Here is a 12,250-nt window from a genome sequence, read left to right on the forward strand (position 1 = left end):
TGTTGTTGACCACTAACTCTGTTGTCCCCGTATGTTCTATTTTCCTGTATCTGCACGCCGCCTGCTTCCCGCTGACCACTGCAAGGTCTCTTAACCTCGAACGGCATACATTACATACAATAAAGGTTAAGAAAAAAATGATGTTGAATTTGAATGAATGGAATTGAATCTGGCTCTACAGATGTGCTGTGTTCTCCTACCTGTGTCGTCCTCCTCCACCCTGGCCCCTCTTCCTCCTCTCCGTGTCAACCAAACGCACCGAGCTACAGGAGACCAAATCAACCATTAGGTCGATCAATCAATCATTATATTGTCCCAGAAATGTGTAGTTTTACGCAATACATTGTTCTTTTACGTTTTGAAGTTGTAGGTGTGCATATGAGTAAGATACCGTATGTAACGCATTAGGATATGGGCAATTCCACGGTACTGGAATTATGCTGCGAGACAGAGTTTTCACTTCAGAAGGGATACTTTGGAATGTTGTCATTTAAGCCCGTTGTCTACTTCCCTAGAGACAGGTGAACCCGTGCATATCATATATTTTTATGTCTCTGCATCCAGTATGAAGGAAGTCAGGTAGCACTGGCCTCAATCTTTAGAAATAGTTCAAAACTATTTTTCTCATGCGCTCTTGTCTTTCTGCAGCAGATATACTGAGCAATATGCTTTTAACATCAAATCGCAGTATCGAATCGAAATGCATATAGGAATTGTGAGAATCGCAATACATATTGTATCGGCTGATAAATGCTGATTAATGAATTCGATATTCATCTCACCCGGCAAGAGATGCAGTCAAAAACACGTCTGTGTATGAATGAGGCTGTTAGGGGCGTGAGGAGAAGTCAAACTTCCTTTGGGCTCTTTTTGGTTTAATAGAAATCGGACGAGGAGAGAAATGAAAAAAGGAACTGCTCAAGACCGCGATATCGGCTTCGTACTTGATCCAGCACTGTGAAATTAGGCTGAGAGGGATTTGAAAGGGCTTTGTGGTTGCGAACGCTTTGCGGAGATCAAACCACAAATGTATTCTGGTTTTTATGTAGTGTTAGAAACCTCTTGTGACGTGTCGGGCCAAAGCTCGACTACTGTCATCAAGGCAACGGGTGGCTATTTGAAGAATCTCAAATATAAAATATATTTACATTTCTTTCACACTTTTGGATACTACATGATTCCATATGTGTTAGTTCCTAGTTTTGATGTCTTTACTATTATTCTACAATGTAGAAAATGTACAAATAAAGAAAAACCCTTGAATGAGTAGGTGTTCTAAAACTTTTAGTGGTAGTGTAGATCTATGCAGTGGTTGGTCAAACAGGTTGTTCTTGAATTCATAAGTAAAGGTTCAGAAGAATGTGTGTCTGATTTGTAAGGGCTGTACAGCTGAATGCAAAGGAGCACACATGTAACTGTTAGCCACCGGGTTTATGGGCATCTGTTTATTTTCCCCGTCTTATTGTCCTCAGTACTATCTAATTTATTCCTCTATATCTATGTTTTTTTTTTTGCTTTACCATTTGTTTTGTGTTTCGTCTGGGACAACAGTCTTTTGGGATGGGGAATGCTTTCGCGGGAGGGATATCAGAAGACAATTGGAGGTTTACATAGAGTCAGTTGCAGATATAGAATGTTTAGCAGTGCATATACTGTATTATGGAACAGATACGGTGCATTCAGAAGGTATTCAGACGCCTTGACCGGTTGCATATTTTTTTACGTTACAACTTTTTCCCGCTATCTACACACAACACCCCATAATGGCAAAGCAAAAACAGGTTTTTGGAAATGTTTGCAAATGTATAAAAAATAAATAAATGGAAATATGATATTTACATAAGTATTCAGATTCTTTAATCAGTACTTTGTTGAAGCACCTTTGGCAGCGATTACAGCCTCAAGTCTTCTTGGGTATGATGCTACAAGCTTGGCACACCTGTATTTGGGGAGTTTCTCCCATTCTTCTCTGCAGAGCCTCTCAAGCGCTGTCAGGTTGGATGGAGAGCGTCACTGCACAGCTATTTTCAGGTCTCTCCAGAGATATTCGATCGGGTTCACGTCCGGGCTCTGGAAGGGCCACTCAAGGACATACAGAGACTTGTCCCAAAGCCACTCCTGTGTTGTCTTGGGTGTGTGCTTAGGGTCGTTGTCCTGTTGGAAGGTGAACCTTCCTACTACTGCACTGCTGGAGCTAGGAAAACAAGCATCACACTACATCCGCAATAACATCTGCTAAATATGTATATGTGACTAATAAAATTTGATTTTGGCAAACTAAGCAGGTTGTCATGAGCCTTTTACTGAGGAGTGTCCTCTGTCTGACCACTACCATAAAGGCCTGATTGCTCGAGTCCTGCAGAGATGGCTGTCCTTCTGGAAGGTTCTCCCATCTCCACAGAGGAACTCTGGAGCGCTGTCAGAGTAACCATCTGGTTCTTGGTCACCTCCCTGACCAATGCTCTTCTTCCCCGATTGCTCAGTTTGGCCAGGTGGCCAGCTCTAGGAAGAGCTATAGAGGTTCCAAACTTCTTTGATTGAAGAATGATGGAGGCCACTACGTTCTTGGGGACTTTCAATGTTGAAAAAAATGTTTTGGTACCCTTCCCCAGATCTGTGCCTTGACACAATCCTGTCTTGGAGCTCTACGGACAATTCCTTCAGCCTCAAGGCTTGGTTTTTGCTCTGACATGCACTGTCAACTGTGGGACCTTATATAGACAGGTGTGCACCTCTCCAAATCATGTCCAATCAATTGAATTTACCACAGGTGACTCCAAGTTGTAGAAACATCTCAAGGATGATCAATGGAAACAAGATGCCCCTGAGCCCAATTTCGAGTCTCACAGCAAAGGGTCTGAATACTTATGGAAATAAGGTATGTTTTTTGTTTTTAATACATTAGGAAAAAATTCAAACCCCCTTTTTTTTACTTTTTCATTGTGGGGTATTGTGTGTAGATTGCTGAGAAAATGTTTATATTTAATCCATTTTAGAATAAGGCTGTAATGTAAGAAAATGTGGAAAAAGTCAAGGGGTCTGAATACTTCCCGAAGGCACTGTTTATCAAATGACTTTATTCTTGCTATGCAAAATGTATACCAATAAATTTAAAAAAGTCCATGTACATAAAAAAATGTGTCTAGAATGTACATGTAACAAAAGAAAAAGCTGTAAAATCAACGTTTATTTTTGTCCCCCAAAGAGGGACCCGAAAAATAGAAAAATAAGTTAGCCATGGTCCCACTCCTAGACCCACTCCGGGCTGGAACCAGGGACCTTCTGAACACATTGGCAACCAGCACCAACAAAGCATTGTTACCAGTCACTTCACAAAAGCAAGTGAAACAACTAATTCAAGGTCTCGGAGAAGGTGACGGCATAGATTGACCAGTACAAGCGTGCATGCGTGCATCGCTAAACTACCTAGCCATTTCACATCGGCTACACACACTTTTTTTTAAATCTGGTGTAGGAAACCATCTCCTATTCTGCATTCAGGATATTCTGTATTCTTATCTTGATCATGGCTCAGATGCATGCATGATTGAATCATGACTGTCCTCCAGAGTGGCACTGCGGTCTAAGGCACTGCATCTCAGTGCTAGAGGAGTCACTACAGACCCTGGTTTGATCCCGGGCTGTGTCCCACAGGGCGGCGCACAATTGGCCCAGCGTCATCCGGTTTAGAGGAGAGTTTTGTTCTTAACCGCCTTGCCTAGTTATTTTTTTTTTAAATGTATAAGGCAGTATCACTGGGGTCATTGCCTGCCATACCCGTTCACCAGCAGAGGGGGTGCTAAGCCCACTAAAGAGCCAGGATCTGCAGACCAATTTATCAGTAGATGAAAAGAAAGGAAACAAATCCATTATCTCAAAGATACATGTAAATTGCATGTAAATCTTACACAACCCACTCAAGACGAGATATGGCGTCACTGAACACTCAAGGCAGTTTACTGAAAAGTGTCTAATTGGCGCATATTATTATTATTATGAAATTATATTAGTTCTGGTATTTTTGGAAACACCCGCAGTATTGGTTCAACTTCACACCCACATTTTTGTAGAAATCAATTGTTGTGGGTAAATACGTGTCGGAACGTGAGTGAGTGAGAGAGAGAGAGGTACTGACTCGGTGTCCGTGTCAGTCAGGGTGAGTTCTGATCCTCCGTTCCTGGAGTCTGAGTCTGCCTCACTGTCCCCACCCGTCTCCACCCAGGAGTCCACAGACTGACCCAGAGAGAGCTGGTCAAGAAGGGCTCTGGGCTGCAGGTCTGGATTGGACATCTCCTCCACCTGTTAGGAGGGTAAGACTAAATTATATTATCCTGTCCCCAGACACTTACCTAAATAATAAACGGGACGCACTGTGATGTGAAGCATTTTACTTTGGAATATAATACTGATTCAACAGTAACAGTGGTCTTGAAGACTGCATGAGATGAGTGGAGTCAGGTGTGTTACAGCAGTACCTTGTTGGCATAGATCTAGAGGTGGAAGCCAGGCAACTCTCGCCTGACTTGCCAGCGCACAACAGTGGCGCACTCACCTTTTCCTGAGCTCCAGAGTGGACAGAGGCCGGCAGGAGAGGGCCTCCGTTGTCTCTCGCCCACTCTCCCCACGAAGGTGGGGGTTTTCTGGGGTAGGGGTCCACCACCCGCCCCTCCCTATCCTCCACTCCATCATCCTCCTCTTCATCATCATCCACGGCCATCTCCCTCTCCTCTCCATTTGGGCTGGGCGTCAAGGTGGGAGTGGGGGTGGGGTTAAGGCTCCTAGTGGTCAATGTGGGGGTGGGGTTAAGGGTCAAGGCAGGGGTCAAAGGTGAGGTGTAGCGAGTGAAGCTACCGTCCAGGATCAGCTCGGGTTCGCCCTCTTCCTGTCCAAGATCCTCCGGGAGGATGGAGCCATCAGCAAAGCCCTGGACACACACACACACACACACACACACACACTATTGTGTCAATATCCAATGACAATGTTAGCAACAGGGAAAGCATGCGGGTGTGATGTTTTTCATATCTATGATACAAGTCAACAGTGGGATTTCAATTCAACTGCAAAAGATTGAATTGGGCCAAGTCTTTAAGGAATAGAAGGCTGAAGGTGGTGTTAAGTGGTTACAAAAGATGCTTCAAGAACAACCTGTTTGACCAACCACTGCATAGATCTACACTACCACTAAAAGTTTTAGAACACCTACTCATTCAAGGGTTTTTCTTTATTTGTACATTTTCTACATTGTAGAATAATAGTAAAGACATCAAAACTAGGAACTAACACATATGGAATCATGTAGTATCCAAAAGTGTGAAAGAAATGTAAATATATTTTATATTTGAGATTCTTCAAATAGCCACCCGTTGCCTTGATGACAGCTTTGCACACTCTTGGCATTCACTCAACCAGCTTCGCCTGGAATGCTTTTCCAACAGTCTTGAAGGAGTTCCCACATATGCTGAGCACTTGTTGGCTGATTTTCCTTCACTCTGCGGTCCAAACTCATCCCAAACCATCTCAATTGGGTTGAGGTAGGGGGATTGTGGAGGCCAGGTCATCTGATGCAGCACTCAATCACTCTCCTTCTTGGTCAAATAGCTACAGAATGCTGTGGTAACCATGCTGGATAAGTGTGCCTTGAATTCTAAATAAATCACAGACAGTGTCACATGAAAAGCATACCCACACCGTCACGCCTCCTCCACCATGCTTTACTGTGAGAAATACACATGGGGAAGTCATCCGTACACCCACACCGCGTCTCACAAAGACACAGTGGTTGGAACCAAACATTTCTAATATGGATTCCAGACCAAAAGACACATTTCCACCAGTCTAATGTCCATTGCTCGTGTTTCTTGGCCCAAGCAAGTCTCTTCTTCTTATTGGTGTCCTATAGTAGTGGTTTCTTAGCAGCAATTTGACCATGAAGGCCTGATTCACACAGTCTCCTCTGAACAGTTGATGTTGAGATGTGTCTGCTTCTTGAACTCAGCATTTATTTGGGTTGCAATTTCTGAGGCTGGTAACTCTAATGAACGTATCCTCTACAGCAGAGGTAAATCTGGGTCTTCCTTTCCTGTGGCGGTCCTCATGAGAGCCAGTTTCATCATAGCACTTGGTTTTTGCAACTGCACTTGAAGAAACTTCTTGAAATCCGTATTGACTTCATGTCTTAAAGTAATGGACTGTCGCTTCTCTTTGCTTATTTGAGCCGTTCTTAGGCCTATTTGGTAAAAGACCATCTTCTGTATACCCCCCCACCTTTTCACAACACAAGTGATTGGCTCAAATGCATTAAGTAGGAAAGAAGGCACACCTGTTAATTGAAATGCATTCCAGGTGACTACCTCATGAAGCTGTTTGAGAGAATGCAAAGAGTCTGCGAAGCTGTCATCGAGGCAAAGGGTGGCTACTTTGAAGAATCTCAAATCTAAAACATTTTGATTTGTTTAACGCATGATTCCATATGTGTTATTTCATAGTTGATGTTTTCACTACTAAAAAAAGAAAAAAAACGCTTGAACGAGTAGGTGTTTGAAAACTTTTCAACGGTAGTGTCGATCCAACCGAATACACACCCAACATCACTCAGGTCAGCAGTGACCTCGGGTGTCAAAAGACTACCTGGCCGTTTTATCACTGCTATCAGAGCCTTCTGATGTGTGACAAACAGCTTCGAAGAGCAATGAAGGGCCGGGCCTCGTTCTCTTTCGCATACCCAATACTAGTGGCAGCCTATCAAACCTAAGCCAGGGGTACTTAGCCAGGGTTACTTCCTTCTGTTTGTTATGTAGTGATCATAATCCTGATATTAGAGCTTTGAGCGTAATGTTTTTAAAAAAGTGCTGTGATGTAAACATACTACCGTGGTGCTATTACAACAGTACCTTGGAAACAGGCAGGAGTGAGTGTGTAAACAAGAGGGACACACTCTCCTCTCGGCCTGTGCTCTGTTCCTCTGTCCCCCGGAGCGCCAGGTCCCCATGTCCCCTCTCCTCTGCTCCTTCCATCTTGAAGGAGACACACATACAGGTGGGCACCATTCACACACGGTCAGGATTTCCTATAAGACTACACACTCTCAATATACTGTCGGAGCTGAAAACAGGTCATCACGCCCCTGCAACAGATGTTTCTTTTGGATAACTAGGTTCTTCAAAAATAAAAAAGTAAAATTCCATCACAAGTCAATAGCGTCACTAATATGTGGCATCAAGCACCAACACCTTTTAAAACACAAGTTTAAAAGAACACAAAAAGTAAAGCAAAAAGGAAACGTGAAAATAAATGTCAACAACAAAAAAGTGTGAAATGTTTCATGTGCATTATCCCTGCCATAACAAATCTACTTAAATCAAGTCTCCGACACATCACCGCGGTACGTACCACTAATGGCTTGCAGATGCCCAAGTAGACGGTTCCAGACGGGGCGGCCTTGAGTACCTCCACGGCCTGGGGCAGGGTGCACGTGTCCAGGTAGGTGTCGTTGACAAACACCAGCTGGTCCCCGGGGAGCACACCCCCATGGCACTCTGCCACGCCGCCGGGCACCAGCGAGCGGATGACGATGACGGAGCGCGCAACGTCCAGAGGATCCTGCAGAGGGCGACACAGACCAGTAGAAAAATGAGAGAGAGAGAGCGAGCGAGCGAGAGCGAGAGCGAGATAAAGGAGAGAGATAAAGGAGAGAAAGAGAGGAGAGAAAGAGAGGAGAGAGAGGAGAGAAAGAGGAGAGCGAGAGAAAGAGAGGAGAGCGAGAGAAAGGAGAGAAAGAGAGGAGAGCGAGAGAAAGGAGAGAAAGAGAGGAGAGCGAGAGAAAGGAGGGAAAGAGAGGAGAGCGAGAGAAAGGAGGGAAAGAGAGGAGAGCGAGAGAAAGGAGGGAAAGAGAGGAGAGCGAGAGAAAGGAGGGAAAGAGAGGAGAGCGAGAGGAGAGCGAGAGAAAGGAGGGAAAGAGGAGAGCGAGAGAGAGCGAGAACGAGCGAGAGATACACGAACGCACTCATATGAACACACAGTAATATGCAAGCCTGCAAACACTAACATATACACACACAGCACATTAAGGCAATGTCTTGCTGGCTTCTCATTTACAGATTTAAAGCAACTGATGAGTTGGACAAAACCATTCTGCTGAAGTATACTACAACGATTCCTGCCCACTGTGCCAAATGAGGTGTGTGTGTGTGTGTGTGTGTGTGTGTGTGTGTGTGTGTGTGTGTGTGTGTGTGTGTGTGTGTGTGTGTGGAGAAACAGCAGAGGGTAATTACAGAAAAGATGTCTCCATCTTTCACTCAAAATGTGACAGGTTTCTGACGAGTCACTTCACTTCGCTAACAGTAAGCACTTTGGCCGTGTCCTTGAACAGTCCATAGCCAATAAAGCATATAAGGTGAACGGTGCTGTTCTGAGTAGAAGCTGTTGATTTTTTCCTTGATGATGGAGCTGAGCACAGTGGATTATGCTTTTCTAGCTATACTGTCTAATGCAGTGGGGCAAAAAAGTATTTAAATCAGCCACCAATTGTGCAAGTTCTCCCACTTAAAAAGAGGAGGCCTGTAATTTTCATCATAGGTACACTTCAACTATGACAGACAAAATCCAGAAAATCACATTGTAGGATTTTTTATGAATTTATTTGCAAATTATGGTGGAAAATAAGTATTTGGTCACCTACAAACAAGCAAGATTTCTGGCTCTCACAGACCTGTAACTTCTTTTTAAGAGGCACCTCTGTCCTCCACTCTTTACCTGTATTAATGGCACCTGTTTGAACACCTGTCCACAACCTCAAACAGTCACACTCCAAACTCCACTATGGCCAAGACCAAAGAGCTGTCAAAGGACACCAGAAACAAAATTGTAGACCTGCACCAGGCTGGGAAGACTGAATCTGCAATAGGTAAGCAGCTTGGTTTGAAGAAATCAACTGTGGGAGCAATTATTAGGAAATGGAAGACATACAAGACCACTGATAATCTCCCTTGATCTGGGGCTCCATGCAAGATCTCACCCCGTGGGGTCAAAATGATCACAAGAACGGTGAGCAAAAATCCCAGAACTACACGGGGGGACCTAGTGAATGACCTGCAGAGAGCAGGGACCAAAATAACAAAGCCTACCATCAGTAACACACTACGCCGCCAGGGACTCAAATCCTGCAGTGCCAGACGTGTCCCCCTGCTTAAGCCAGTACATGTCCAGGCCAGTCTGAAGTTTGCTAGAGAGCATTTGGATGATCCAGAAGAAGATTGGGAGAATGTCATATGGTCAGATGAAACCAAAATATAACTTTTTGGTAAAAACTCAACTCGTCGTGTTTGGAGGACAAAGAATGCTGAGTTGCATCCAAAGAACACCATACCTACTGTGAAGCATGGGGGTGGAAACATCATGCTTTGGGGCTGTTTTTCTGCAAAGGGACCAGGACGACTGATCCGTGTAAAGGAAAGAACAAATGGGGCCATGTATCGTGAGATTTTGAGTGAAAACCTCCTTCCATCAGCAAGGGCATTGAAGATGAAACGTGGCTGGGTCTTTCAGCATGACAATGATCCCAAACACACCGCCCGGGCAACGAAGGAGTGGCTTCGTAAGAAGCATTTCAAAGTCCTGGAGTGGCCTAGCCAGTCTCCAGATTTCAACACCATAGAAAATCTTTGGAGGGAGTTGAAAGTCTGTGTTGCCCAGCAACAGCCCCAAAGTATCACTGCTCTAGAGGAGATCTGCATGGAGGAATGGGCCAAAATACCAGCAACCGTGTGTGAAAACCTTGTGAAGACTTACAGAAAACATTTGACCTCTGACATTGTCAACAAAGGGTATATAACAAAGTATTGAGATAAACTTTTGTTATTGACCAAATACTTATTTATTTTCCACCATAATTTGCAAATAAATTAATTAAAAATCCTACAATGTGATTTTCTGGATTTTGTCTGTCATAGTTGAAGTGTACCTATGATGAAAATTACAGGCCTCTCTCATCTTTTTAAGTGGGAGAACTTGCACAATTGGTGGCTGACTAAATACTTTTTTGCCCCACTGTATATGGTGTGTGTGTTTTTAAGGTTTGACTACGCTACCAGAAGTCCTCACAAGGATAGTAAAACAAACGTGTGTGCGCTTCCTTTGTGTGTGTGTGTGTGCTTACGTCTCAGTGTGTCTACAGTACGCCTTCAGCCCAAGTTCCATCCATCTCGGAGGCCTGTTGACTCCATCAGTACAGAAACACAACAGGAAGGAGGCTTGGCACGGCCAGCCAAAACAAAGTCAGAAATCACCTCAACACCAAACACAGGCAACACCATGGCGCCTCGAGACACTCTGGCAACACTTCCTTATCCCAATGAACCACCAGTGTGTTTTGCATCATGGTCCTGTCCCAAAGGACACTGGTCAAAAGTAGTGCACTGCAAAGGGAATAGGGTGCCATTTGGGACAGACACCTGTTCGAGTGCATTTGTACAGGCTGATGTGAGGCATGAGCTGTACGGACTGCTCGATATAAGTGTTACAACGCACATTTACTGTCTAGGTGGGAATTCACTGTGACTGAACCGGAAGCACAACCCTGGGTGTTGCAAGCAGACGTTGGTCCAACTAATTTTGTTTTAAATACTTTAGGTACGATTGATGGAGCTCGCCTGGGGAGGGATGGAACCAATGGAATAGTCCCAAAAGTGAAAATTCTGCCCACCCTGTGCTCTGTCTGACCTAAAATCAAACTCGCCTGACTGGTTTGCAAGCCTAGCCCCATGCTGAGCCACTGGGAAGTATGAGAACACTAGTAAAAAAGCTCTGCTCACTCCATCACCGTCCTACAGACAGTCATGTAAAATGTATCGAAGGGCCCAACAAAGCCACACTTCCCCTCTCATCCCAAGTGTGACTGGTATCAATCACGGCCCGGACAGCCCGAGCCATAAAACTGCAATTCAGCACCAATTTGATGCCTCCCACAATACATTTGACGACCCATACGGGCGGCATTTTATGTGACTAGCGCCGGTTATAAAAGTGATTAACAAGTGGTTATTTCGATATAAAAACTAAAGCTGTACAAGGCTAATTAGCGGGGAAGAGTCAGGGACAGCTATCTGTCTACGGGAAGAGAGAAGGAGTTATAACTATTATTATTATCATCTGTGGAGAGCGAGCGAGAGGGATCAAGTGTGTGTGTGTGTGTGTGTGTGTCTGATTGCGCATCCTGGTGTGTGTACATGCATGATTGTGTGTGTGTGTGTGCATCCAAACTCAAATCCCATCATAGTGTGTGTGGCGCTGAACAGGTGGGAAGGAGAGAAATGGGCAGAGGATAAGGAATGCTGACAGGGACTTCCTGAGGGAGGAGAGCAGCTCAATGGGAGAGGCATGTTGGGGGGGAAGGGAAACATGACTGGGTGCCCACATGAGGGCTCACAGATTGTAAGGCCATAGCAGAACATGGCACGCATGCAAATACACGTATACACGTGCGCACACGCAGATGCAGTCACACGCTCCTACACACACACACCTACACGCCCAGCAACCTGGTTCCAGAGTTTCTCCATCAAGTGGCACGGCCTCTACTATGCCATTCTTCAGATGAAAAAATAAATTGCCTCTAACCACAGCTATAGGATCAGATTACCCAGACAAAATCCTTATTTCTTCTTATTTAACCATTAGGAGGATGAAACAATATCTGATCCCAGGTCAGTGATCAGGGGAGACTCCTACCAACAGAACCGGTTGCCTCCTGTGGAAAGAGGGCCTAACACACTATACACCAACAAGACCAGAACAGAACAGAACAACGCCCTATTATCAAGATTCACCACAGAACTGGGGCAGGCAGCGATCTACAGAATTCCAGGTCCAATTACTGTACTGAACCCTGTGATTACCCACTATACTGCAGAGACACACAGACAGAGAGAGAGACACACACAGACAGAGAGCGAGAGACACACAGAGAGAGAGAGACAGAGAGAGAGAGACACACAGAGAGAGAGAGAAAGAGAGAGAAAGAGACAGACAGACAGAGAGAGAGACAGACACACAGACAGAGAGACACAGACACACAGACAGAGAGACACAGACAGACAGACAGAGAGACACAGACACACAGACAGAGACACAGACACACACACACAGACAGAGACACACAGACAGAGACACAGACACACAGACAGAGACACACAGACAGAGACACAGACACACAGACAGAGACACAGACACAGACACACAGACACACAGACAG

At 44.8% G+C, this 12,250-nt stretch overlaps 1 protein-coding gene across 23 annotated transcripts in view; it reads right to left on the minus strand.

Moving 5' to 3' along the window:
* The window catches only part of LOC110522973 (PATJ crumbs cell polarity complex component), a 237,273-nt gene that overhangs the window by 164,810 nt on the left and 60,213 nt on the right, over positions 1-12,250 (minus strand). For all 23 annotated transcript variants that reach the window (XM_090235254.1, XM_090235251.1, XM_036977876.2 and 20 more), the window contains 5 exons: positions 7,393-7,602; positions 6,894-7,016; positions 4,553-4,924; positions 4,136-4,299; positions 201-263 (listed from right to left, as the gene is read on the minus strand). In XM_090235254.1, coding sequence (XP_090091380.1) covers positions 201-263; positions 4,136-4,299; positions 4,553-4,924; positions 6,894-7,016; positions 7,393-7,602 — 932 coding nt within the window. The remainder of the gene's footprint in view (positions 1-200; positions 264-4,135; positions 4,300-4,552; positions 4,925-6,893; positions 7,017-7,392; positions 7,603-12,250) is intronic.

This window comes from Oncorhynchus mykiss, chromosome 5, assembly GCF_057628025.1.
Source record: "Oncorhynchus mykiss isolate SJ-2025 chromosome 5, ASM5762802v1, whole genome shotgun sequence".
Taxonomy (NCBI): domain Eukaryota; kingdom Metazoa; phylum Chordata; class Actinopteri; order Salmoniformes; family Salmonidae; genus Oncorhynchus; species Oncorhynchus mykiss.